General features: G+C 35.3%; 1 protein-coding gene and 1 pseudogene across 2 annotated transcripts in view; one reads left to right on the top strand and one right to left on the bottom strand.

The window, feature by feature from the left end:
* Window positions 1-27,875, bottom strand: part of BRINP3 (BMP/retinoic acid inducible neural specific 3) — a 384,838-nt gene that overhangs the window by 108,832 nt on the left and 248,131 nt on the right. For both annotated transcript variants that reach the window (XM_049634554.1, XM_049634555.1), the window contains 2 exons: window positions 23,358-23,463; window positions 15,378-15,614 (listed from right to left, as the gene is read on the bottom strand). In XM_049634554.1, coding sequence (XP_049490511.1) covers window positions 15,378-15,614; window positions 23,358-23,463 — 343 coding nt within the window. The remainder of the gene's footprint in view (window positions 1-15,377; window positions 15,615-23,357; window positions 23,464-27,875) is intronic.
* On the top strand, window positions 19,517-20,428 carry LOC125926010 (small nuclear ribonucleoprotein-associated protein B-like; annotated as a pseudogene).

Raw genomic sequence — 27,875 nt, 5'->3', positions numbered from 1 at the left:
TTTCTTTTCTTTTCTTTTCTTTTCTTTTCTTTTCTTTTCTTTTCTTTGTAATGTTTATTTATTGTTGAGAGAGAGACAGAGTGCAACTAGGGGATGGGCAGAGAAAGAGGGAGATACAGAATCTAAAGCAGGTTCCAGGCTCTGAGCTGTCAGCACAGAGCCCAATGCAGGGCTCAAACCCATGAACTGTGAGATCATGAACTGAGCCAAAGTTGGACACTTAACCAACTGAGCCACCCAGGCATCCCATATCTAATATTAAAGATCTGATGACCACATAAAAATTTTACGGGATATACCTTGACATTATGTTAATTTCTAATGTCCTACCATTAGATTATGTGCATGAATCCAATAACCCAATTAAAATTCCACATATTGCTGTCTTCATTTATCAGTGAAATAAATGGCAAAGCATTTCATGTAAAAAACAACAAAATTCACTCTACATCCATATAAAGAGTTGATTCGTTTGCTTTAGAAAAATAATGAAATTCTAAAACACAAAGGACAATCTCTGAAAATGGATGAATAGAATTACTTGTTAGTTTGTAATAATAAGGGAATACCATCTAGACATTAAATGTATACAATGGAATAGTTAATATAGTTATATATAGTTAATATAGAAGTACTTAGTATACAACATTAGAAGATTTTAACAAAGTCTATGTGACCATTATGAGGCAACTGTAGAAGGTATGAATGCACTGAGTGGTCAAAGCCTTTGTCCTGTTTTCCTAAAGTTTCTATTTGAAATGAATGACCATTTTTATCAAAACGACCCAAATGGTAGCATAAAGTGCACACAACCCTGAAAGGTCATCACATATATTCTTATAAAACTGGCCATACAGTAGCAAGTAAAAATTCCCTGAACACACAGTATTATTTATTAATCTCTCTTTGCCACAGTCTATGTCTATATGAGAAAAACAAACAATAAAACACTTAATGAAGTCACTACTATTTTGTTTTTATGATACTGAATCAAAGCCTTGAATGATTTGTTTTAGACTAAACCAGAGAGATGACCAAATTATGAGTTCTAATAAATACTGACTACGATAGCTTTAGAACAAACACATGTATATATTGAGAGATAATTCTTCATAACAAATAAATTCAAAGTGATGGAAAAAGCATTACATCTTTGTGTTCTGGTGCATCTATACAATCTATCATCTTATTATGAGGGGAAATACATGGCAGTTGTTCACACTCTTACTCGGATTTGAGTGATCGGAAATAAGAAAAAAAATTCCTAAAATACCTGGGTAAAAAAGAAATACAATATAAGAGGTAAAGTATTTTTGTTTTTTAGAATTGTTTTTCAGAGTTACCTTTTGAAAAGATGAATAGTCTTACAGTCACTGTGACATTCAAGAGGCAGTGAATGAGGTAGATCGAAATAAATTCCTGGGCAATGTCTGGCCACACATATATTTTGTTATCTCATTCATCAATCAATCAACATATACGGTGATGTATAATGTGTCTTCTAAATATAGCACACTTTACTAGTTTTTTGTGTAATGACAAAAAGAAATATGATGTTCTCTGCCCTCAAGGAATATCAAACTTTTTTACACAGTTGGGATGATGACACTGATCTAGGTATGGAAATACATCAAGCGAACTAGAACAGGTAGATTGCATTTGGCAGACGGCCTTTTGGGATCTAAATCAGGAATCATTACATAAAACACCTGCTTGGCACTCTACAGCCATCTTATTTCAGATGATGTTAAAAAATTAATTGAAGTACAGAATAAAATTTGGTAATGGCAAAGGTGATATTCATAATATATTAAATATGATACAGCCAGGCATTGATGAATCAGAGCAGAAATGCTGACCAATCAGAACAAACAGCAGTGAAAACCAAATTGATTTTGCTGTATCAGTCTTGAAGCTGAATACTCTGTCTAATTCTCTAGGCTATCTCTAAGTTACAGTATATCCAATAAAAGATTCTCACAATAAATTAAAACATACCTAGATACTGTGAGAATTGCAATTGAGACTTCATGTTGTAAAAAGCTTATTTTCTTTCCCCTGCTCTTGTAGTCTAGTCACCAATCCCTTTAAAACAAATACACTATAAATATAAGAATATGATTGCCAAGAAGCTTAACCCATTAGAAGGCAATATTATATGTGATAGTCAATTTTGAATAAGAATTTTATATACAGTTCCTTTAATCTAAACAAGGCAACTGAATGACGAATGAGGTAGCGAAAATTTTAAGGGATTAAATGACTTGCTAATGATCACATAGCTTGTTGCTAAAAATGTTTGTTTGTTGATCTAATGTTCAGGTATTTAGTTGGGACAAAACAATAGGTGTAGTGGACTGAATGTGCCAAAGGTCACTTAACAATATGCAAATCTCCTTTTGCTGTTAATACAGAAGACTGTAGAATTTCAGATAGCAAGGGCAAAATATATATTCCCACCTGAGTATCAGTTAGATGCTACAGAATATGATTTTTTTAGTTGTATCTGAAAAACAACTGTGGCTGATATTTTGGGTGTTCAGAAATATTCTAGATCCTCTTCTTTTGGGGCATATGGTAAAGTGGCATTTCTCTGTTTCCTTTGAAATTAGTCCTGGCAATGGAATGTGATCATAGGTAATGTGCGTTGCTGGGAATTAATATGAATTCTCAGCAATTCACATAAGAGCCAGCGACGATTTACTGCACTCTTCCCGCTGCCTCCATAAGCAAACCACTCCAGGTGGCCACATGCCCTTCAGCCTCCATCCAGGAGTGAGGACAAGGCAGTGCCAATACTCCCACTAACCTGTGTGGGCATGCTGTATAGGTGGGAAGTGACCTCTGTTTATAGCTGAGATGGTAGAGGTTTGTTGTTGTAGTGCTACCAAGCTGATCTTGACTTACACGAAAATGGGAGCAAGGAATGGAAGGGGTGGGGTGGGCTGGAGAAAGCAAAAGCCTACAGTTGTGACACTGACTGAGTTGATCAAGAATGTGTCAAGGCCACTTTGCCAGAGCTGGAATGATGACAATCCAGGTTAAGCAGTGGGAAAACGGCTAGTAAAACTCTTGCCCGTGGTAACTGGGGATGGAGATCACGTGACCAATAAGCTCCAAGTGCCAGAGAAAATGTCATAAAATAGAATGTTCGATTGCTAATGGCTGCTTCTGGTAAGGGATGGCCAGGTATTGTCCTCCGTCTCAGTGACACATTGCTCCGGGCAGAGGCTGCACCGTCAGCCCAAGGCCTGGAGTGAAGAGACATACAGGAGACCCTGCAGCCCACTCACGACGCACGAGTGGTATGAGGAAAAGACAAATGGTAATGTCACACTTCGACATGAGCTTTGGATTGTGCATTTGTATAGCATTGCCTAGGTTTTGTGTCTGAAGTACTACCTCAGACTTAGAAAAGAATTAGGGAGTTTATAAGCAGAAACAAAAGGGAATAAATACAGAAGCAATGAAGCAGGTAGAGTTTGAAAGTGGGAACTGCTTTTCACCTCCCAATATTAAAATGAATGACTCTGTTACAACGATCAATGTCTCATGACAAATATAACGTTTATTTATTTTTGAGACAGAGAGAGACAGAGCATGAATGGGGGGAGGGTCAGAGAGAGAGGGAGACACAGAATCAGAAGCAGGCTCCAGGTTCTGAGCTGTCAGCACAGAGCTCGCTCGGGGCTCGAACTCACGGACCGTGAGATCATGACCTGAGCCGAAGTTGAATGCTTAACCGACTGAGCCACCCAGGCACCCCTTCATAACAAATATAAAATTTAGTATCTGGCCTCACGTTTTTTTTCACAACCGCAGAATAGATTAATGTGTCTTACAGAATTTGCCCAAAAAAGGTGTAGCACTCAGCACATATTCTTAATTGGACAAGGCACAAGTAAAGAAGTCTAAGAAAATCCCATGATTCAAATGAGAGAGGTAGGAAAGGAAATAGGATGGAAAAGAAAAGAAAAGAAAAAAACAAATATGGAAGGCATCTCTAGGAAAAACTGCGGGTGTGGCTGTTGGCCCATGGAATTCATTGAATTCAAATGGATAAAAGAGCAGCAAATTTTTACATAAGTTGTACTGCCAAAGAACCCATGAACCCGGGTTAAAAAAAAAATGTGCAGTTTAAGATTTAAAATGACCTTCCAATGTTTGGGCAGAAAGCAGACTGAGAAAGTGGTTCCCCAGTCACATTTTCTGATTCTCACCTCACATGTGACTAAGGAGGAAATGGAATAGAAAGATCACACATACTTTGGAATTTGGAAACAGTCAACAAGAGAGCCACTCCCAGAGGTAAAAATTGAGGACCAATCAAGGGATATTCTCAGGTCTGGGGCCCTCAAAATGTCTTCGGAATAGAATTTTCAAAATGTCTTCGGAATAGAATTTCATCATTGGTACCAACAAGATTGTTTTGTGTTCCCTGTTTTTCCCCTTTCTAGGTGGAGGTGCTCACTATAATTATCCTGGTTGATTCTATCTTGGTGTATGGTATGTCTGGGACACATAACTTGCTGTTTGGTTCATGTCTCTGTAAAAAAAGAAACCACATATGGATTGGATTAAGAGGTTGCCAAGTATCACTCCTCTGAGCTCAACACAGTAATAGATGGGACTTAGGTTCTGTCTTTCATGGGGATGCGGGTTCTGCATCTGAGAAGAGGAGGAAATTGAATATCTAGTAATCAGAACAATGGAGCGTGAAATCATTACAACTTTTTATAAATATTAAGGATCTCTTTTAAGGAAAAAGATCCCTCTTTAGGTAGGCAAGGATAACTTGTTTTGACCAATGAAATTTAGCATTGGTGTTATGTATCACTTTTTGGCTAAGCTTTAAGACTTAATACACGTATCACCTGCCATGTTATTTTCCTTCTCTGTGGTGATCACTCTTCCCCATGGGGCCTGGTCTGTCAGCCTGAGCCTTAGAACGAGGGCAGAGAGCAAAATTGCCAGCAAAGTTGCCATAGTCATGTGAGGAAGAAATAAACATTGATGTTACAATCCAAAGATATTTGGGGGTTGTTGATTACTGCAGTTATTACTAGCCAGTCATGAATGGTAGATCATCTCAAAGTCCCTACACAATGAAGGAAGTTTACTGGTTCATGTAACTGAAACTAAAGAAAAGGTGACCTTGAAGCAGGAGTGATTTAACAGCACAACAATGTAACCAAAGAAATATATTTTTCCGTCCTGCATGGGTCAAGCAATTCCTATAGTTGCAAGATGGCACTCTACAGGTCTTAAGACTATGCTCTTCTTATCTAAGAAGAAAAATTAATAACATTCCCTATAGCTATAGTGGAAAAAATAGGCATCTTTCATCTCCTTCAAATACTCCTGGGAAATATATTTCTGGGTCTCATTGACCCAATTTTTCATGTGTCTTAAACTGATCTATGTAGCTAAGGGAGTGGATTCTGGTGATTTGCTTGCATTAATCAGAGTGCAATTCTGGATCTCAGTATGAGCGAAGTACCATACACGGCAATACTAAGAATGGGAATGGGGGCAGTTCCTTAAAGAAAATTTGAGGCTCTTTAGTGGTGAATACTGAGCAGCAAACAGTAAGATTTCATTAAAGATTATAACATGTAAACTGGACAGTTAGTTAAAATTCAAGGGTTTTATTCAGATGCACTTATTTTCTCTGGAAAATATTGTTTTTCTGTAAAGTTATAATTAACTATCATCTGAAGGAGAAACTGCTCTGGGGAAAGAAAATTAATAATAGTCTATATTTAAAAAAAACATTTGTAAATAAAGTTAACCCAACTTTTATAGTCCATACAATTTCTCTTTATAACATTAAAAAGTTTATCCATTTTTCAGATGAAGTGTCAAATGGACAGTGTTCTCTAAAAGTAACACCTAAACACTTTCCATTACAAGGTGGCCTCCAGCTGTCATTCCTGGTTTATTAAACGAATATCCTTACATTTAATAGGACATGATTCTGATCGAGATTTATGTTGACAACATACAATACACCTTAGATTTCCCACATACCAAGTGATGACACAATTTCTCCAAAGAGTAAAGATGTCATGTCAAAAAATTCTAAAAGATTTGTGCTGTATGTAAAGCCCTTTATTTTTTTTAAGATTAGTTACTACTTAAAGATTAGCTATCACTTGTATCATTATATTCCATAGTTGTAGCTTAAATAATTAAGTTTCTTATTCATCCAAAGAAGAATTAAGGATAACTTAGGATATTATATGGAAAAGATGCTATATTGTTACCTAGATAGTGGTTATTTTTCTAGTAATTTTAGTAAATGATGGCATGATCCAAATCAAAATAAATTTTAAGTTTATTTATTTAGATACATCTCTAAAACTGTAAAGTCTTCCAGGTTTTTCATTAGGATAGAATTCCTGACCAAAACCTGGGTAGCAATTGGCAAAAATATTGTTTTTTTCAAATTATATAGGAGACATCAATGTTTGTTTGGTTACTGTTACTGTGTGCACATGTTTCGTTTGCTGTCTGCATCTATATCTCCCTATGCCTTTCCCTGTATCTCTATCCTAGATCCTTTCTTTCCCTGTATCTCTATCCTAGATCCTAGATAATTGCTGTTGCATATATGCCACCAGTGTTTCTTATTGAACAACATTAATTTGTTTCTGAAAATATAAAGGTAGAGAATAAATACATTTATTCAAATATAGTTCTTACAACCAAAATTCTCTCAGGTTGCAAGATATGAAAAAAATACATTCTATTTTGAAATTATCTGACACCTTTTTGGCAGGCTGTAAAAGGCATGTTTTCCAAGACTTGTATTACAAAACAAAATGAATCATATATAACCAAATATAAAAATGGCTTAGCAACGTACACTAATCTGGTCAGCTGATTTAATTTTATACTTGGTGATAAGAGAAAACACACAAAACAGAAACGTATTTACAAACAAGTTATCCTGCTCCAATAGAATCTGAAATGTATTTTTTCTTCAGCTTCTATAAAAATATATGTTAGATTCGTTAATTGCTTGCATTAGAAAGTTGTCAAGTAAACTTAAATATTTGAAAATCACCTTATCATCATTCTTAATCAAAATGATATAAGTTGGTGCATTTCCTTACAATCAAAGTACTTAGAATAAAGTCTATTCACTTATAGGAGCCTGTGGGTGATGAGATCATTTGAAAACCTTTTCCCAATGCAATATCTGCCTCATTACTTTTTATGTTTTGCTTATGTCTAAGAGGCAAAAAAAGGAAATTTTCTTTCTCAGGAAAAAACTCTTCTCAAAACTATGAAGTGTGCCCTTCCATACATTTCACTAGTTTTGAAAGGAGTCCAGTAAAAATATTTTACCTGTTGTGTGCGTAAGTGAATGTGGTTTTACCAAAGATGTAGTGTGTTAATAAAAAGTTTAGATTCATTCTTTATCTTTATATTGAAATTGAAAAAAAAAAAAACACCTCAATATTATCTATCATGAATCAAAAAATTACAGCAAAGTAGGGTCACTCTTCAAATTAAATTTGATTCAGCTAAATAAATACAGTATATACCAATTGAAACAAAAAAATATGTTTTGTCAATATTGTAAATAGTTTCAGAAATATCATCCAAACATAGATTGATTCAGTAAATCATTTTTTTTCAACATTGACACAATTGAACCGATATGGTAAGAATGTGGTTTTAACCTGAGATGGACAGTACACACAGGAGTTAAGATGAAAAAGTCTGACTTTTTTTTTTTGTTTGATAGTGGTGGGGGTGAAAAAGTCCGACTGTAATTAGCATTAGCTTTTAGCTAGTAGTTCGGAGCCTCTGGCCATTGAATATTTCTGACTAATTTTTCACCAATTACATATTTTGGCACATAACATATAATGAGCATTAAAAATGTTTACTTTGTTCAATTATTCTGGAAGTATGTCCTTCTGATTATTTACATGCCAGGATTCTTGCTCTTAATTTTTAATTTGTATTAAATTATGATATAAATAGAGTAAGATGCACATATCGTAGGTGTGAACTCAGAATTTTCAAAAACGGAACATGCCATTGTAGCAGCCTCCGGAGTGAGGGATAATGACTTTTTAGCACCAAAGAAGCACCTCAGACCCTCATCTGTCACATCAGCACTTGCCTCAGCAAAGGAACTGAAGCCCCCACTTGGACTAGGGTAGATGAACTTTGCTTATTTTTATACTTCATATAAATGGAATCACATAGTACGTATACTTTTGCTTTTGGTCTTTTGCTCAATTTGATACTTAGATTTATTTATATCATCCTGGGTAGATCATTTATTCACTTAGCTTCATAGAATTCCATTGTGTAAATGTGATTTTTTTACTCTTTTCCTCTTGATAGGCATTTTGGTATTTTCTGCTTTCAGAGTGTTGAGAATAATGTCCCTTCCCCTTCTCTTTCCCTTTCCCCTGTCTCTTCCCCTCCCCCCACTTCTTTCTCTTTTTCTTCCCCTTCCTCTTCCCCTTCTTCCTTTCTTTTTTTAAATTTTAGCCATTCTAGTAGGTAAGTAGTGCTATCATGAGTGGCTTTATGACTCTACTTGCCTTTTTTTTTGATTACTAATGCTATTGAACACTTTGTTGTGTAATTATTTTCCATTTGGAGTTCCTCTTTTTCAAGGTGTTGAAATATTTTGACCATTTCTTTATAGATTTTTTTTTAATCGATTAGAAGGATTTCTGTATATATTATTCATAGGAGTTTCTTGTTCGACAGATGTCTTGCAAATATGTTCTCCTTCTATATAAATTGCCTTCTCATTTTTTTTAAGTTTATTTTTTTATTTTGAGGGAAAGAAATAGAGCACAACCAGGGGAGGGGCAGAGAGAGAGGGAGAAAGAGAATCCCAAACTTGTTCCATGCTAAGAACTCAGAGACTGACTTGGGGCTCAAACTCACAAATCACAAGATCATGACTGAGCCAAAACCAAGGGTCAAATGCTTAACCAACTGAGCTAACCAGGTGCCCCTTGCCTTCTCATTTTTAATGCTGTTTTTAATTACAGAAATTTTAAATTTCTTTTTTTTTTTTTGTATTTTACTGTCAATATTTGGGATTTTATTCACAACATTCACTAAATTTTGAACAGGTTTCTTCAGGCCCCTGATTTCCCTTTTTGTATGAAAATTTGCATTGGTAAATTCTTTCTGTGTCCTTTTTAAGATATAAATCCTTTATAAACCATAAAGACTTTCTCAAGGATCTGGGAGTGACCTCTTGGAAATGTAATCATCCAAAGAAAAGGAGATAGTACCTCTATTCTCCAGCCTCTGGGGGAAAGTAGAAGACAAACTTAAATAAGGGACAATTAGCAAACACGGCTAGCTTAATCATGTTGACCAGCTTTCCTGGTCATGTTTTCTTGTACTTTACCATGAGCTAATCCCAATGTTTAAAAAATCCTCCCTCATTTTGTTTCAGAGGATTTGAGTTCAACTTCTCTTCCTTACTGTAAGTCTCTCTCCTTAGTCTCAATTTTTTTAATGTTTATTTATTTTTGAGAGAGAGAGAGAGAGAGAGAGAGAGAGAGAGAGAGAGGCAGATAGAGATGGAGACAGAATCCAAAGCAGGCTCCATCCAGGCTCTGAGCTGTCAGCATAGAGCCCCACACAGAATTCAAACTCACAAACTGTAAGATCATGACCTGATGCTTAACTAACTGAGCCACCCAGGCGCCCCAATTACAATAGTCTTAAATAAAGTCTAAATTGACTAGTTAACTGATGGGGTACAATTTTCATTTTGTAGTTCATATAAATTAATACTTATATTTCTGTTGGATTGACTGTTTTATTAGCATAAAATATTTTATTTCCATTAATATATCTTGTATTATAAATTAGCACTTTTAGCTAGGTTTACATTACATATTTTTTTCCACCCTTTAACCTCAATTTATCTATGTCCTTAGCATGTCACTAGTAAATAACAAATAATCTCTTATTACTATTATTGTTATTATTATTGCTATGTTATTTTAACCAGTCCTGTGGTCTTTTATTTAGAATATTTAATGTGATAAGAAAAATATAATATTTAATATAAATAACCATTATAGTGGGATTATATCTGACCAGTTACAATTTACTGAAAGTACAATCTAAACTTATCCCTTTATAACTGGATTATCTACTTGATACAGATGATTCTTCTTCTATTTTCTACTTTATTGTCTTTTGTGGGGGTAATAAAATATTTTTATTTGATTTCCTTCTTCTAGATTTTAAGCATTTTTCCTTATTTTAGAATTATCATAGAGATTATGAATATATGTCTTTGATTGATTTCACTCTAATACAAATTACATCACTTAACACATCCTTAGCAATAGGAGCACCTTGGAATACTGAGAATATTAACTCTTTCCATTCATCACTCATTATTATACTATTGTAATATATCAAAATTCTATATACATCTATATTGTTTCCACATCACATTATAATTATTATTTTGTACAGTTGATATTCACTTGTATTCACTCTCATATATTTGCTTACTCTATTATTCCTCTTCCTCTTTGCATTTCTATGTCTTTTCCCAGCATTTCTTGTCTGAACACATCTTTATTTTCAGCCTCAGTTTTGAAAAGCTGTGGACTGGTAAATAATTATAAATCAATAGTTATTTTTTTTATTTTTAAAGATGTCAAAATCTTTTGTTTTTTGGTGAGTCAGACCTATTATTACTCCACTGAGAGTAATGTCTTTTTTTTTCTCTAATTATATTGAAAACTATTTTCTGCCCTTTTCTCCCCAAAAGTTTCTCTATGATGTGTCTATCTGTGGTTTTCTTTCTATTTATCTTTCTTTGTGTTTGTGTTTGCTGTGCTTTTTTATCTGTAGGTTGACTTGTATGGATTCTTAGTTAAAAACAAATTGTATCCATTATGTCTCTGCATATCGTTTATGCCATTTTACCACCTACTCCTCCTATGCCTCAGATTAAAAAATATGTTAGACCTTGTATGCATGTCTCCAATATTTTGTGATTGCTTTCCTCACTGCGTCCATTTTGTCTGTTCTATTCATCTGTCTTCACATTCACTAACCTTGCCATCCATTGTGCCAAAACTCTTATTAAAACTCTTATTAAAAAGACTGAGCTATTGATTTCAGTTACTGTACTTTTATGTTTTAGAATGTCCTTTAGTCCACCTCTGTAGATTCCAAATCTTGGTGAATGTTTCAACATCTTCATCTACACTATCATTTCTTTCCTTTCGTTTTTTGAACATTTTAATAACAATTATCCGAAATCTTTTCTACTAATTTCAATATTGGAGTCATCTGACATCTATTGTCTGGTTTCTTTTCTCTTTGACATTACCTACAAGGTCTTGTGTGCTCACATATGTTGTAAATTAGGGTTTTATGTCCATCATATATCAAAAGAACTGCAGACTCTTTAGAAAATCTTTCAACCTCAAGAGGCCACCCTCTCCATATTTAACAGATGCTATGGGATTTAATTTTTTCAGGGTCAACTCCTTAAGATCAAGATTTAAACTGCATTAGTGCTGGGCTATAATTGTATGGGACTCAACCTACTTCTGGGTCTCCCCTGTTGTTAAAGTGTGGTTCTTTCAAACTTTCAATTATCCACCTTTTGAGCATTTGCTTCTTCAGGTCTGTAACACTGCAAAGATTCCATTTTATCACTGAGAGATTTTAGTTTATCTCTTTAGTCATCTGCCACAGGTAGATTCAAAATAAGACAAACATTTTTAAAGAGGAGACTGGCCATGAAATTAAAAGCCTTTAAGTCTCCAATATTCTCTCTGTGATCTACACTAAATGCAAAATATTCTTCTGGTTTCAGTGTTCTGGAAGAGCAGCATTTTCCAAGAGTTAATCCTAGGTTCTCAGCTTCTAGCTCTGACTGGAACTGATAAATGTGCCCCAGGGAAAAGCAGCTATAGAAACTGTGTCAATTCATCATTTTCTGTAGGGGTTTTCCATCCTTGCCAGTTTTATTTTCAAGCTCCTCCTTTTCGAGAGTTTTTGTCTTAAGCTCTTGAAAGTCTGTGATTAACTTCTTTCCACTTTCAGAGACTTTTGAATCATTTTATAGCATCTAGCACTGTCTCAAATTCAGCAAATACCTTGTATTAAAACTGAACTTCTTTAGGTCCATCAGATCTAGAATTTTGTCACTCCGATGTCCACAACCACTGAAAGTTTTGCAGGTTTATCTTTCTTCCTTCAGCCACTCTTTGAGTGGCTAAATGCACAGTCCTCAGAGTCTACTCTAAATCAAGAACTGTCAAATGTTCACAGAACTAAGTAAATTAGTGAATAAAAGAAAGGAAGGAAAGAAGCAGGGAGGGAAGGAGGGAGGGAGGAAGGGAGGGAGAGAGGGAAGGAGGAGGGAGGAGGGGAGAAAGAAAGGAGGGAAAGAAAAATGTGAATCGCCAGCTTATACCTCCAGTCAGAAATTTTATTTCAGTTAGTTTTGTTGCTTTTGTGACCTATTACATGCGTAAAAATATAATTTAAAAAATTATTTACCTTCCTAGCACTATCAATGGAAGTGCTGCCTTACTTCAATATACTACATTCTACCTGGAAACAAAATCCAAATGCTCTTTTGGTGATTTGTATTTTAATAAACTTTGCTTTAAAAAAATTTAATGTTTATTTATTTTTGAAAGACAGAGACAGATGAGAGCGGGGAGGGGCAGAGAGAGAGACACAGAATCTGAAGCAGGCTCCAGGCTCTGAGCTGTCAGCACAGAGCCCAATGTGGGGCTTGAACTCATAAACTGTGAGATCATGACCTGAGCTGAAGTCAGATGCTTAACTAACTGAGCCACCCAGGTGCCCTCTATTTCAATAAATTTCCAAGGCAAAATAAAAAATGTAGCATTCCTGTGTGAATTCCACAAATATACAGAGGCCCAGAGGATTCCCTGATCTAACCTATCATACACTGTACTATGAAATGGAAGTTGTTGTTGTTGTTTTTTTTTTTCATTTAAACCCAGGGAGACTACCGTATATTATAATTTATCTAAAAGTGCTGTAGTCCATAATTATTTTTAAACATTAGATGGTATGCATGAATAAAACATTACAAATGTCTCAGGCATGGTATCTGACTATTCTACTGGGAAAATTAGAAAGAAAAATTTGAGATTAGAAATTCATTAGGTTTATTCCTAGATAGCTTATTGGTTTTGGTGCATTTATAAATAGGATTGATTCTGTAATTTCTCTCTCTGTTGCTTCATTATTGGTGTATAGAAATGCAACAGATTTATGTACATTGGTTTTGTGTCCTGTGATCTTACCAAATTTTTTTTATCAGTTCTAGCAGGTTTGTGTGTGTGTGTGTGTGTGTGTGTGTGTGTGTGGAATCTTTTGGACTTTTTATAGACAGTATCATATCATCTGCAAATACTGAAAGTTTTACTTCTTCCTTGTTCATTTGGATGCCTTTTGCACTGTTGGTGGGAATGTAAACTGGTGCAGCCACTTTGAAAAACAATATGAAGACTTCTCAAAAAGTTAACAACAGAACTACCCTGTGAGCCAGCAATTGCACTACTATGTATTTACCCAAAGAATAGAAAAATACTCATTCAAAGGGATACATGCACCTCAATGTTTATAGCAGCATTATCTACAAAGGCCAAATTATGTAAACGGTCCATGTGCCCACTGACTGATGAATGGATAAAGAAGACGTTGTACTCAGTCATAAAAAATGAAATCTTGCCATTTGCAATGACGTGGCTGCAGATGGAAATAAGTCAGTCAGAGAAAGACAAATAACATATGATTTCACTCATATATGGAGTTTAAGAAACAAAACGAACAAAAGGGAAAAAAAAAGAGAGGAAGGCAAACCAAGAAACAGAGTCTTAGCTATAAAGAGCAAACTGATGGTTACCAGAGGGGAGGTAGATGGGGGATGAATTAAACAGGTGATGGCTATTAAGGCGTGCGCTTGGGATGAGCACCCATTATTGTATGAAAGTGTTGAATCACTATACTGTACACTTGAAATTAATATTACACTGTATGTTAACTTAGTGGATTTTAAATTAAAACTTAAAAAAAGAAAAAATATATAAACTGTAGAAAGAGAGATTCATAAGATTTTCCAACAATTTCAAGGGGATAAGGATCTTTGATTCTAAACAGTTCTTCCTGTTTTTATAAATAGAAGTATTTATATTTGAAAATATTTATAATTGAAAAGTGTTACTTATTAAGCACTATTTTGATCAAAATATACCTCAAGAATTTCTAAATTCATCAATCCTTCCTACATTTATTTGCCTACCCTCTTATTTTATAATTTGGTGGTTCTATTCCACAAAAAAGATGATTTGTTGCAACCATCAATTGTATTGTTTCTTATCTGATGTTAGCTGTGGACTTGTCCTAGATGGTCTTTATTTTGTTGAGATATGTCCCTTCCATGCCTAATTTGTTGAGTTCTTTTATCATGAATGGATGTTGAATTTTGTTGTCACTCTTTAAGTATGTTTGGCTAACCCAATCACCAGAAAAATTCTAACACTCAGTCCTATAAGTCTGGCCTCTTGGAAGTTAAAACCTCTTTTGCCCATTTGAAAGTTAGACATGCCCAACACTTTTGAGTAATAACTATACAATTATGCTCACCATAATCTAAGGATTTTAATTATTCTTTTATCTTGTATTATTATATATGCTTTTATCAACATTTTCAATTTTATGTTGACACATCCTTAATCTTTTATTAAAATTCAGTGCTTTATGAAATGAAAGCTATTACAGGCTATGTAATCAATAAGAAACAATATTGAAAGCACATATACACACTCATAAAAATTCAGATATAACAAAAACAAAAACCCACAAACATAAATCAAAATTGATTTAAATTTGATTAAAAAATAAAGAGTTCAGTGAAGGTGCACATTCATGAAATTCATGTTAATGTAAAGAAGGTATAGGACAAACAAATGCTCTCTGCGTTTTTGCCTCACAAATGAAACCCATGGGCTATTAGAAAAGGCTAGAGATATATCAGAGAAATCAGATGATAAATTCTTATATCGAGAAAGGCAAAAGCTTTCTTTCTTAAATGACTAATACATGAGTTCAAGAGCAGGTTAGGTTCTAGTGCCCATGGTACATAGCAATACACAAAGCACAATATGTTTTCAGTAAAATACAGAATCATTGGTAATAAAAGTGATATAGATGTCTATTTGAAGCAATAATAACAGAAATTAAATAAAAGGCTTTCCAATTATGTAATAGTTTCTTCCAAAAAGAAAGTAGCCGTTTCAGTATAGTATTTTTTGTTTTTTATTTCTGACCAAGTTTAAGTGTTGCATTAAAACTTATCTTACCTGATTCCTCAAAGTCACCGTTGTAGGCTTTCCAGGTTTCAGTTATTCGAAGAAGATTCTCTTCCATGGCTTGAATGTCCATGGAGGGGCAGTTGCATTCTGGAAATTTGGGACCACATTGACACCAGCAATCATTGTCCTTGCAGATGAACTCTCCCTCTGAATTGCAAGCAATGTAGCTCAAAGCCGCTTGTACAAAACGCTCCTGAAGATAGTCTGGAAGGAGGACTTGCAGCCCTGAAAGAGCATAACATGCAAATAAGTTGTTTTTTGTTTTTTGACAAAGAAAAAAGGTATAACACATATTTAAAATCTTCAAAAAAGGCCAACAATTTAATATATAAGTCATGGATTTAAAACAATCATTAGAGGGGTACTTGGGTGGCTCAGTTGTTTGAGCGTCCGACTTTGGCTCAGGTCATGATCTCACGGTCTGTGAGTTTGAGCCCCGCATCAGGCTCTGTGCTGATGGCTCAGAGCCTGGAGGCTGCTTCAGGTTCTGTGTCTCCCTCGCTCTCTGCCCCTCCCCCGCTTGCGCTCTGTCTCCCTCTCTCTCAAAAAATAAACAAACATTTAAAAACAATTAAAAATAGGGGCACCTGGGTGGCTCAGTGAGTTAAGCAACCGACTTCAGCTCAGGTCTTGATCTTGCAATTTGTGAGTTCCAGCGCCACGTCAGGCTCTGTGCTGACAGCTCAGAGACTGGACCCTGCTTCGGATTCTGTGTCTCCCTGTCTCTCTGCCCCACCCCCTGCTTGAGCTCTGTCTCTCTCTGTCTCAAAAATAAATAAAAACATTAAAAAAAATTTTTTTAAACAATCATTAGAAAATTATCTAAGCCAAAAAAAGAAAGAGAAAAAAAAAGAAAGAAAAAAGAAAGAAAATGATCTAAGCCTTCAAAATTGCAAATATTTGTAATTCTTTTCAACATGCGCTGATTCTGTGCACTGTCCAAGAATCCCAGAAATGATAGAGGTGTTTAATCCCTCAGATTACCTGATTTTTTAAAAAATTTAATTGGCTCTTTGTTTCTTCATTTATGTAAAAAAAAGTTTTTGAAGTTTTCATTTTATTTTTTTTATTTTTAATTTTTTTCTTTATATTTTATTTATTTTTGAGACAGTGAGAGACAGAGCAAGAGTGGGGGAGGGGCAGAGAGAGACGGAGACACAGAATCCAAAACACGTTCCAGGCTCTGACCTGTCAGACCAGACTGAGCCACCCAGGCGTCCCTAAAATGTTCATTTTAATTCCAGTTAGTTAGCATACAGTGTTATATTAGTTTCAGGGGTACAGTATAGTGATTCAACACTTCCCTACATCACTCAGCGCTCATGTCAACAAGTCCACTCCTGGAGCCCCATCACCTATTTAACCCATCTTCCCCACCTCCGGTAACCATCATTTCGTTTTCTATAATTAAGAAAGAATCTATTTCTTGGTTTGTCTCTCTCTTTCTCTCTCTGCTCATTTTTTTTTTTTGTTTTTTTAAATTCCACATATGAACAAAATTATATGGTATTTCTCTTCCTTTGTCTCCTTAACCTAATTGTTTAGAATATTTAGTTATTTTTACATAATGTAGGTAGAACCTACCTTCCTATACCTTTAAAAAGAGATGCATTTATTTTCCACCACATGATTTCAAGTAGTTTTCAATATTTTCTTTTACTTTCAGACTATTAGCCCACATTTACATAGATATCACAAGACAATGGGTTGTGGCAATGGTAAAGGAGTTACAGAATGTTGATGATAATGCTTATCTCTTGTTATTAACAATGCATAACTTATCCAACCCTGTTATTCAGGAGTGATCATTGAGACTACAAGGAAGCAGATGGACTGATTTCCATTGTTACACAGTTCATGTCCTTGCCATGTATTAAGACAGCTCTATGATATGATTCATTACTTGTCTACATGCAAGTTTAGTGAATTGATATCTCTGAGGAAAACATTCAAAAATGAAGATAAGTCTATATGATTAATATTTAGGGTTCTTTACTTGTTTAGTATTTATTATGATACTTCAAGAAAATAGTCTCAATTTCAGCCATCTTGTTACATAGGAAAATTTAATAAAAAAGGTAAATATTCAAAGTGATCAGTATATAAAAAGAAAAAGAAAAAGAAACATCTGGCCAATACCTAATTGCCATTTACTACAAAATTGGATTTTACAATTATGTTTATCTCTTTATCTATCTATTTATCTATCCCTGCAAGAAGAAAACTGACATTCTGTAAAAAGTTTTTTGGGGGATGGGGAAGAAGTCTAGAGACAAATCACTCAAAACCTTTTTGAGTTTTTTAAGGCTCTCCTGGGGATTTTTTTTTTTTAATGTACAGGAAAAATAGAGTAAAAACACCAAAATACTAATTACAGAAGGTCTACTTGGCACTGAGCCATTGCTTAAGGAAGCTGAGTTCTGAGCCCAGGATGTTCTGTTAAAGGGAGCATATGAAACAGGGCACTGGAAATTATAAATGATAACCCAATGGAAATTCTGCAAACTGAAGTTAAGAAATCACTGATGGACTAATAGCAGGCTAGAAATAAACAGATAATAAGCAAACTGTAATATGTCATAAAAATATTGAATACAAAGTAATAAAAAAAAAGGCAAAAGAATATAAAATACAGAAGACAGTATAAAAGATATATAAGTCATGACTAAAAGGTCTAAAAATATATTTAGTGGAACCCCAGAATAAGAGGTAAGAAGGAAAAAAGCAATATTTGATGAATAAATATATTAAAAATTTTTCAAAATTGATGAGACACGAAGAAAGCTGTAACGTGCAAATATATGTTCTGGCAAGGCAAAATATACTTTCTGGCAAGACAAGCAGCAAAGTGAAAATGACCAGCTGACTAGTGCTCTTCAATGCTGTTCATCCAAAATAGCGTGAAAAACTAAGGAATTCCTTGGACATTATCAAGTTGCCATCTAAAATTTTCATCACATATTAAATAAACCAAGAGTAGCAATTTGTTGCATTATAAATATTTCTCTTTTGGGGCACCTGTGTGGCTCAGTCTGTTAAGCCTCCAATTTGACCAGGTACATGATCTTCTGGTTCATGAGATCAAACCCCTCAATGGGCTCCATAGTGAGAGTACAGAGCCTGCTTGGGATTCTCTCTGCTCTGTCTGTCCCTCCCCCAGCTTGTGCTATCTCAAAATAAACACAAAAGCATTAAACAAACAAAAAAATAATTCTATTTTAAAATAAAAATATTACATTGTATTTCCTTATGTAACAATGGATGCTTGTCCTGGCAATTTGGGATCTAATAACATCTACTAGAAAGAATTTATGAGTGAGGTGTGTGTATGTGCATATGTGTTTGTTAATTCATTTCACGATCCCTACATATTTTTGTTCTAATATATATTCACTAATAAGCATCTTTCCTGACCTCAGTCACATATCACTGCTATGAAAATAAATAATTGATGATGTGTGTATATTTTACTGACAAGTAGAGATAACATAAAATTTTATGGCATAAATTATACAATACATGCTTTTCTTTTGTTTAATTTTTTAAGTTTATTTATTATTTTGACAGCGAAAGAGAGAACACACAAGCAGACGCGGGACAGAGAGAGAGAGAGAGAGAGAGAGAGAGAGAGAGAGAATCCCAAGCAAGCTCTGTTCTGTTAGCACAGAGCCCAGTGCCAGCTCAGACTCACAAACCCTGAGATCATGACCTCAGCCAAAACCAAGAGTCAGATGCTTAACCAAGTGAGCCACCTGCACTTCAATATGTACTTTTCTAATAATGAAAATCTTCAAGCTAAAGAATGTTAGCTCTCGATGTAATCATTATAATTACTGGTAACACACAACTCAGTAGATTTAAATTTAGTACATGTATTGGTAAATAATCTTTAAAAACAAATGTTACCATCTTATTGAAAACACAGGATTTTAGTGACTTGATAGGGTTTTAGTGTTTATTAGTTTATGGGTTTTTTGGCTAGAAATATATGTTAATAAAAATCATTTTCCTGCTTTTCATCCGTATATATGTTAAGCTCTAAGAAATCTGTTCCAGGGAAGTGGGCTGGCATCCAAGCCCCTGCCATTGTGAATCTGGCGGGAATGGGAGCCATCAGAACGGCCACCATGACTGTGGACAAAAGCAGCACGATGCTGCAGTACATCGACTACAGGATAAGGTGCATCCCTCAAGACTCCCGTGTATCTTCATTGGCACCTTCAAGGCTTTAAACAAGCGTGTGAATCTGATCCTCTGTGACTGTAATGAGTTTAGGAAGATCATGCCAAAGAATTCAAAACAGGAAGAGAAAGAAGGAAGTCCTTGGTCTGGTGCTGCTTGGGGAGGAGAAACTGGTCTCAATGCCAGGAGAGGGACCTCTTCCCAAAGATACTGACATCGTCTGAGTGACACCTGCTGGAGCTGCCAGAGGCCCAGGGATTAGCAGAGCTGATGACAGAGGAATCCGAGGTGGTGTTCCAATGCCCCACACTCCTGCAGGACTTTCTGTGCCCGGCCGAGGGGTTGGTGGGCCAGCCCAACAGGTGATGACCCCCCCAAGGAAGAGGCATTTAGGTTGCTGCAGTTGCTGCTATAGCCAGTATTGCCGGGGCCCCAACCCAGTATCCACCTGGCTGTGGTGTCCTTCCCCACCTAAGGGTTGAGAGGAACCCCCTCCAGGCATGATGGACCCACCACCTGGCATGAGGATTCCCACGGGTCCCACAGTGAGGATCCTCATGGATGAGGAAGTCCAACGAGCATGCCCCTTTCAGGATGCAACAGCCTTCCAGGGGGATGAGATGCTTTATTTGACCTGTGGCCACAGAGATATGGATGTAGTCCACAAAGGCATGGGCCCGATTGCCCGGGGCCAAGTTACCACAGGCCTGTTTGTTTGTTATGCCTTTGTGTTCAGTCTCATGAAGTTGTCTGGTTTCCCTTTGGTGGTCTCCTCCCCCGGGAATGCGCCCACCAAGGCCCTAGACTGTTCTTGCCCTCCTCAGCTCCCTGCCTGTTTCCTGAAATGCTGTACATAGTCCTTCTATTTCCTTATGGCCTGTGAAACTAGTCTCTAATAAACTCTCAAGAATATTTAAAAAAAGAAAAAAGAAAATTTGTTCCAATACATCAATAAATAAAGAAAATAGGAAATAAAACAGTTTTATGAGGCACTATCTTTAAATTTTTACTATAAGCAAAACAAAAACAAAAACAAAACAAAACAAAACAATTACAGTGACCTATCAATAAATCTCCTATTTGATAATAAACCAGTCCTCTGTCAATTTTGTTGAAATAAAACATTAAGAACCAACTGATCTGGAAAAGTATTTGTTACTCAATCATATGAATCATTCACATCTCAGTTTCTGGGAATTTTACCAAAAAGTTATTACCAAGACTTAATAAATGACTTTTCATAACTCCTTTACCCTTTCACTCAGAAGTACTTTGTTTGATATGTTAAATTAACCAGGCGTTGCAAACATTGGAATGTTATTAATATATTAATATGAATATATTAATGTTAGTATATTTGTTAACACTTTCTTATGAGTTACTCTTTGTCATATATTACATGTATCATCATCAATAATTTGGAGTTGCAGGTATGGCTTTTTCAAGTTTTGAAGTGTCTGTTTGTAAGCTAACCGGTGAAGCCAGATCTCGAGGACAAACAAGCAGGTAAACCTAGCTTCCTCACTGCCAGAAAACATTTGATTTCAGTTTTTTTAGGTCAAAATTAATGTTCTGTGTGCATCTCTTTGACATCTCATTTCAGAATGTTCATTCTAATATAGTGAGGTCATGGAGTTTTGTTCTGAATTTGTTGCCTGATGCTTTTACCTTGAATAATTCTTATTGATGCTTTCCTTGCTCTGATGAAATTCTACTTCGAGACACCAGTGTTTCCACTTGTCAAATATAGTCACCTAAAATCTTTTATACATTTCAAAGGAATGTATCCTGGGAATGTTGATCCAGAATCAACTAATGCTTTGCTGTTGTTGTTGTTGTTTTTTTTTTTTTAAGTGGAGAAGGGCTAGTATTAATGGTGAGGTTGAACAAGTAAATCAACATAAATACTCGGACTCTCAATAAAGATGAAGTCTCAGAAAGAACACATGGGGAGTTGAGGATTTTGATATTAATTTCCTGAAATTATCTTTGGAAAGGTCTTGGCACCACAGGGGTACACATAAAGTTGTGGCAGACAATTGAAAATAGAGGCCTGGAAAATAGAAAAGGTGAAAAATAGAGATACAGGTTTCTGCATTACTCACAGAAATGGTAAAAGGTTGAAACAATAATTATTCAAAAAAGAAGCGCTGCTTCACTTATTCCTGTGCTAATTGTTTTTCAAGACAGATAAGAGGTTGAAGCTTTGCTTTTATAATATAATATTCTAAAAACTAAGCACAGTGATTCACAAATAAAAAAATAATAACTCATGTTAATAAATACATTTTAATAATAAATCAATAAACATATGTCATATAAATATTCCAAATCCTTTTCTATTAAACTTAATGCTCTGATGACAAGTTAATCCATACATTAGAAAAGAGTAAGGAGTAGAGAATTACATGTAATATCAGTAGAGTACATTTGTTTAAGTAAGAAAAAAATATTTCAATAACTTTATATCCAAAATTGATAATGAGAAATTGGATGGCATTCAAAGTTTAAATTTTTAAGTACTTCCTTTTTCATTTGTATACAATTGAAAAGAGATGAGATTCATTTATTATTTAGGGTAAATTTAAGTAACCCAAAGCTATTACATTTTTGAAAATTGAAGTGTTGAGGGAAAATGTCTGAATTTCTGGAACTTTAGAGCATTCTTAGGTAAAACTGAATAATGTAAATTCAGCTCTAACTTATGTAGTTAGAGAAAAAAGTAGACGAGAGAAAAGGTAGACTAGAGAAGAGTGACTGAAAATTGATCAAGTTGATCAGTCAACTTAATTTAGATAATATGTCCCCACAAACAAGGCCTTTCTGAACTTCTTCAACTAGTACATGTTTAAACACGTGTATTCATAACCTTTCCTGTCATTATAAATAAGTAATAAATAAGTACACACACCAATGACCCATTTGAGGACAGTATATATATGTTACAAGTTATTTAAAAATCCTCTATTGAGTTTTCTTACAAAATATAGCAATAGAAAACAAAAGGCAAATTATTACCATTATCACATAATCTATCTCTATGATGGAAGTAATGCAAATATAAATATTTTGTTAATATATTCTCAAATAAGTGTCTATCAGAGGACAAACTCAGCTCTATGTACCATATTAGGCTATGTTTGTTTGTTTAGTTATTTACTTGTTTTTAAAGTTCATTTATTGATTTTGAGAGAGGTAGAGACAGTGCAGATGGGGGAGGGGACAGACAGAGGGAGAGAGAGAGCCCCAAGCCATGGGGCTTGAACTCACGAAAATGTGAGATCATGACCTGAGCCGAAATGCTTAGATATTATGTTATACTTAAAATGTCAACAGTTCATGCTACTCTGTGCATTGATATGGCTACAACTTTTACTAGAATCTATAAGGAAAAAGTCAAACCCAGACAAACCTATGAAAACACAGCTACATATTGAGATAAAGATTACTGTATAGAAGTAAAATATCATGATAAATTTTCAATTGCCACAGATTACCTAATTTAAGAAGTAAAATGAATTTTAACATTTTCTTCATCTGGTATAGAATGTTATTAGCAATTAAAAATAGGAAATTAGCATTTTATAAGAATTTTAACAGCCTAGTGCTGCATATATGGCTTGTGAAGAAGAAGAAGAAGAAGAAGAAGAAGAAGAAGGAGGAGGAGGAGGAGGAGGAGGAGGAGGAGGAAGAGGGAGGGGGTGGGGGAAGGGAAGGAGAAAGAAATCACAACTGGGTAATTGTTATCCAGACTTGTAGAGAATTAATGAAGTTTTAGCTACATACCTTGCAACTGAATCTTATTCTCAGGACTCTGAACCAGAACAGAACTGACAGAATCTAAGTTGTCATAGTTACTGCAGCCAAGAGGACCAGTCCGTGTTTCTGTTACCTGACAAACAAAACATCAACTTTATTATATAAATCAGACTTCACCATGTTCTTTTAGCTCAATGTAGCTGTCACACACTGATATTATATGTTTGACAGTAAACATCACTGAAAGGCATAGGATCTGATACATACCAACAATACACACACCTAAGCACAGAGAAGACAAATAACTCCCTTTGTCTTCAATTCCATTCTCTTTCCTTTGGCTAGGCATAAATCTTCTGGGAAAATAATAGAAAGCCCTTTTTGGTCAAAAGCATCACTCACCTAAGGTCATTGATTTTAACCAAGATATGACAAGGCCATGCCCCTTTAGATAGAGAGCAAGTTCTGACTCGTATGAGAATTGTTTTTTGTTTGTTCATTTTTCCTCAATAAATCAGACCCATCTGTCAGGCTACTGTCTAAAAACTGATTTTATTATTTTATTCTACTTAAAAATCTATAATTTTCCCATATTTTATGGTGCCTTCAAAGTCCAAACTCTTTTGCTTGATTTCCATCTGTCCCATTTATCCCCAACACACATTAACTTGCTTTCCAGCTGGACATTCTTAATTCTATGCCTTTGCTTATACATCCTCCACCCCCGTCTTTCTTTTCTCCCCTTTGACTAACTTATTTTATCTCTCCTCAAGATTAAGCACATTTTCAAACACCCACACAAAATATTCCTTACTGACTTCCACTTGTATTTTTCCCATTTCTATAAAGTTGGGGTTTGCAGTGCTCAGCCATAGCACTTAATTATGGAATCACATGTTGCAGACTAATTTTTCCATGGGTCTCTCAGGATGTAGAGTATTAGGAGCTGAGGAGGAGTTTAGGAAATAAAGAGAAATTAAATTTATCCTCAGGATAATTAAAAAAAAACATAGTTTGAAGCAGGGAAATATTGTGATGATCTTTGTATTTTTAAAAAAGATACTCTCCACACAACAACCAGAACAGTTTCCAAAATTAATTCACATCATCTCATTTCACCATTCACAACTCCATGATGGCTTTCCATCTTACTGAAGGTAAAACCCAGAACCCTTCCTAGAACTAAACAAATGTCATACTATCCAGTTATCCCTGTTACCTCTCTAAACTCATCCCCTCTCCTCTTTTCCTTGTTCACTCCACTCCAACTACAATTACCCTTTGCGAACATGCTAGTTATTTTCCGACCTTGGGATTTCTGACCTGCTGTTCCTGCATCTGGAATGCTCTTCCTCAAAATATTTATAAGCTCACTGTTTCACTTCTTTCAAATTCTTGTTCAAATGCCACTCTCTTAGGACTACTTGGACTAGCCTATTTTCAATGAATACACCTTCCCACACTTCCCTCTTTGAACCATTATTTCCTTTTCTCCTTACCTTGTTCTACTTTTTCCAAAGCAGTTTTCAGCTTCTAACATGCAGTATAATTTAATCATTTATCATGATTACCGTTGACACCTCTCATCGGAATGCAAGTTCCACAAGTGCAGGAAATACTGCCTATTTTGTTCACTATAGTATCCACATCACATACTAGGTTCTTGTATAAGCCCATGATGAAGTGAAAAAGAAGGGGACAGTTTGAGGGGGAAATCATAACAAGGAAGACAGTAAGGTCGTTATTGAGATGATAAAGCCTGAATAAAGCAGTGGCAATAACATTTATCTGAAGACGACAGATTATATAAAACAATTGGACCTGGCAAGATTAGGAAACACTGAAAATATACACAGTGGAGAGAGGAAAAGGAAACTGAGGTTTCGAGCATAAGTGATAACATTATGATATGTTGCAAATAGGGTCCACTGTGGAGAACATGTAAGGGATTTGATTTTGAGCATTCTGACTTCTGAATGGAATAACATTTTCAGCCAGAAACATCCAGTAGGAGTAACAGTGCAGATCTCTTTCTTAGAAGTTATGTCAAAGATGGGATTACTAACTTGGGAGTCAAACACTTGTAGGTAATAATCAAAGACAAAGGGATAGACATGTCAGCTCAGATGCACTGAGTGAAGGTATAATTTGTACCATGACAGCTCTATGATATTTTGTAACAAGTCCTTTATTTATTATTATTATTATTATTTTTATTTATTTTTGGGACAGAGAGAGACAGAGCATGAACGGGGTAGGGTCAGAGAGAGAGGGAGACACAGAATCGGAAACAGGCTCCAGGCTCCGAGCCATCAGCCCAGAGCCTGACGTGGGGCTCGAACTCACGGACCGTGAGATCGTGACCTGGCTGAAGTCGGACGCTTAACCGACTGCGCCACCCAGGCGCCCCTGTAACAAGTCCTTTAAAACAATGTATATTGACTATGACTACAAAGCAATAGTTGAGAATGCAGCTTATCATGTGCAAAGCAATACTTTTTCCCTAACATCACACCAACTTTGTCTACTCCCCACCACTCTATTCCAATGGTGATACTGACCATCCCTTATTTTTTTCAGGGAAATCATATCTCATGTTGATATGTATAGCATACATGTATGAGTATGAGTGTGTATATACACACATGACATTTAAATATAAATGATTAACAAAAGGGTAAAAGGAGGATTAAAGCCATCAAAGGAAATACTTAAGGTTTCATACAACTTAAATCTTCATGTTGTAGTTTAACTACTGTCCACCAACACACACAGACACCAAAATAATAGAAACAAATTCCAGCATTTGTCATTGTAAGGAATTTTTAAGAAGTAAAATCGGCTTGGGGCACCTAGGTCGCTCAGTTGGCTAAGCGTCCCACTCTTGGTTTTGCCTTAGGTCATGATCTCACGGTTTTATGGGTTTGAGCCCTGCATCAGGCTGTGTGCTGACAGTGCGGAGCCTGCTTGGGATTCTCTCTCTCTCTCCCTGTCTGTCTGCCCCTCCCCTACTCACACTGTCTCTGTCTCTCCCAAAATAAATAAACTTAAAAAAAATAAATAAATAAAAAGAAAAAAGAAATAAAATTGGCTTCCAGCACACGTTTATTGAGATATGAGATCTTGGAATTTAGAAGGCAATCTTCTGGCACTTAACTTTTGAAAGAAGATCAATGGTAGTATTCCATCTCTTTACAGACCTTCAGTTATATTAAGTCACTGTGTTTTTGAGAATAAATTCAGGAAATTTAAATAATGGGTTTATAAATTTAGAAGTTTGAATACCTTTCTATATCTACAGATTGATTTAATCTCTTGCCTTTCACAATATACAATAATAAAAATCTAGCAGATCCTATTTATAATTTTATTATTTTTTTAATTATTATTTGTTTTTGAAAGAGAAAAAGGGAGCACAAGCAGAAGAGGGGCAGAAGGAGAGGGAGAGAGGATCCCAAGCAGATTCTGTCCTGTCAGTGCACACACAAACCTCTGAACTGAGAGATCATGAACTGACCTAAAACCAAGGGTCAGAAGCTTCACTGACTGAGCCACCCAGGAGCCCCAATTTATAATTTTATTTTGTTTATTATCACTCAAAAGTGAATTCGCTAATACTTTTCTGATTTAATATAAAAATTCACAAACTCTAGCACAGTCAAAATGCAAACCTCTTATTTTCAATGGTTTCATATTTAAGGCTCTTACATGTCTTATTGCTGTCAACATTAATAAATGCATCCATCCTTGTTTCTTTAATACTATCAAGGAAATGAAATGAAAAGAAACTAATAAAAGCCAATTTATTCTATAAGCATTTCTATAGATATATTAACTCTACCAAAAATGAATTATGTGGTGGTACCACAAATAGCTTGAACTTCTGTTCATCAGCTGATAGATGAACATCTGGTATAGAGGTCTTCATATATAATCTAAAAATGGAAGAGTGATTAAACAGGTAAACATAAAAATGAGTAAGACTAAAAAAAATGAATGCCGACTGACAACAATCTAGTACTGATAGCTTTCAGTGTTTTGAGAACTGTGATATCGAATGAGAAAATATTTTTTTAAATTTATTTTATTCATCTATTGGAAGGAGGATGTTGAAAGCAAGGGAATATAGTCCTTAGTATCCAAAAATGATGCCCTGTCTGAGGTGTCACAGTGGTTTGTGATTGTATCTGAGCACTATGAAGAAAACTATGTGTTTGTGGAAGTTGAAGGACCAGTGTGGAGTAGCAAACACAGAAGAGGCGACTTTACCGGGAGTAGAAAGAAAAATCGAACCTTCTGAACGTATTTAGGACAAATATGTCTTCAAAATATAACAAATGTGGTGTTTATTTCTATCATTGACTTATGTGAATTGTGTTTTATTTAAAACAATTTTTTAAATGTTTATTTTTGAGAGAGAACAAGTGGGAGAGGGTCAGAGAGAAGGAGACAAAGGATCCGAAGCAAGATCTGTGCTGACAGCAGGGAGCCTGATATGGGGCTTGAACTCACAAACCACTGGATCATGACCTGAGCTGAAGTCAG

The sequence above is a fragment of the Panthera uncia genome, chromosome F1, assembly GCF_023721935.1.
Source record: "Panthera uncia isolate 11264 chromosome F1, Puncia_PCG_1.0, whole genome shotgun sequence".
Taxonomy (NCBI): Eukaryota; Metazoa; Chordata; class Mammalia; order Carnivora; family Felidae; genus Panthera; species Panthera uncia.
The sequence above is the reverse complement of the archived record's forward strand: the minus strand, read 5'-3'. Positions and strand labels throughout refer to the sequence as shown.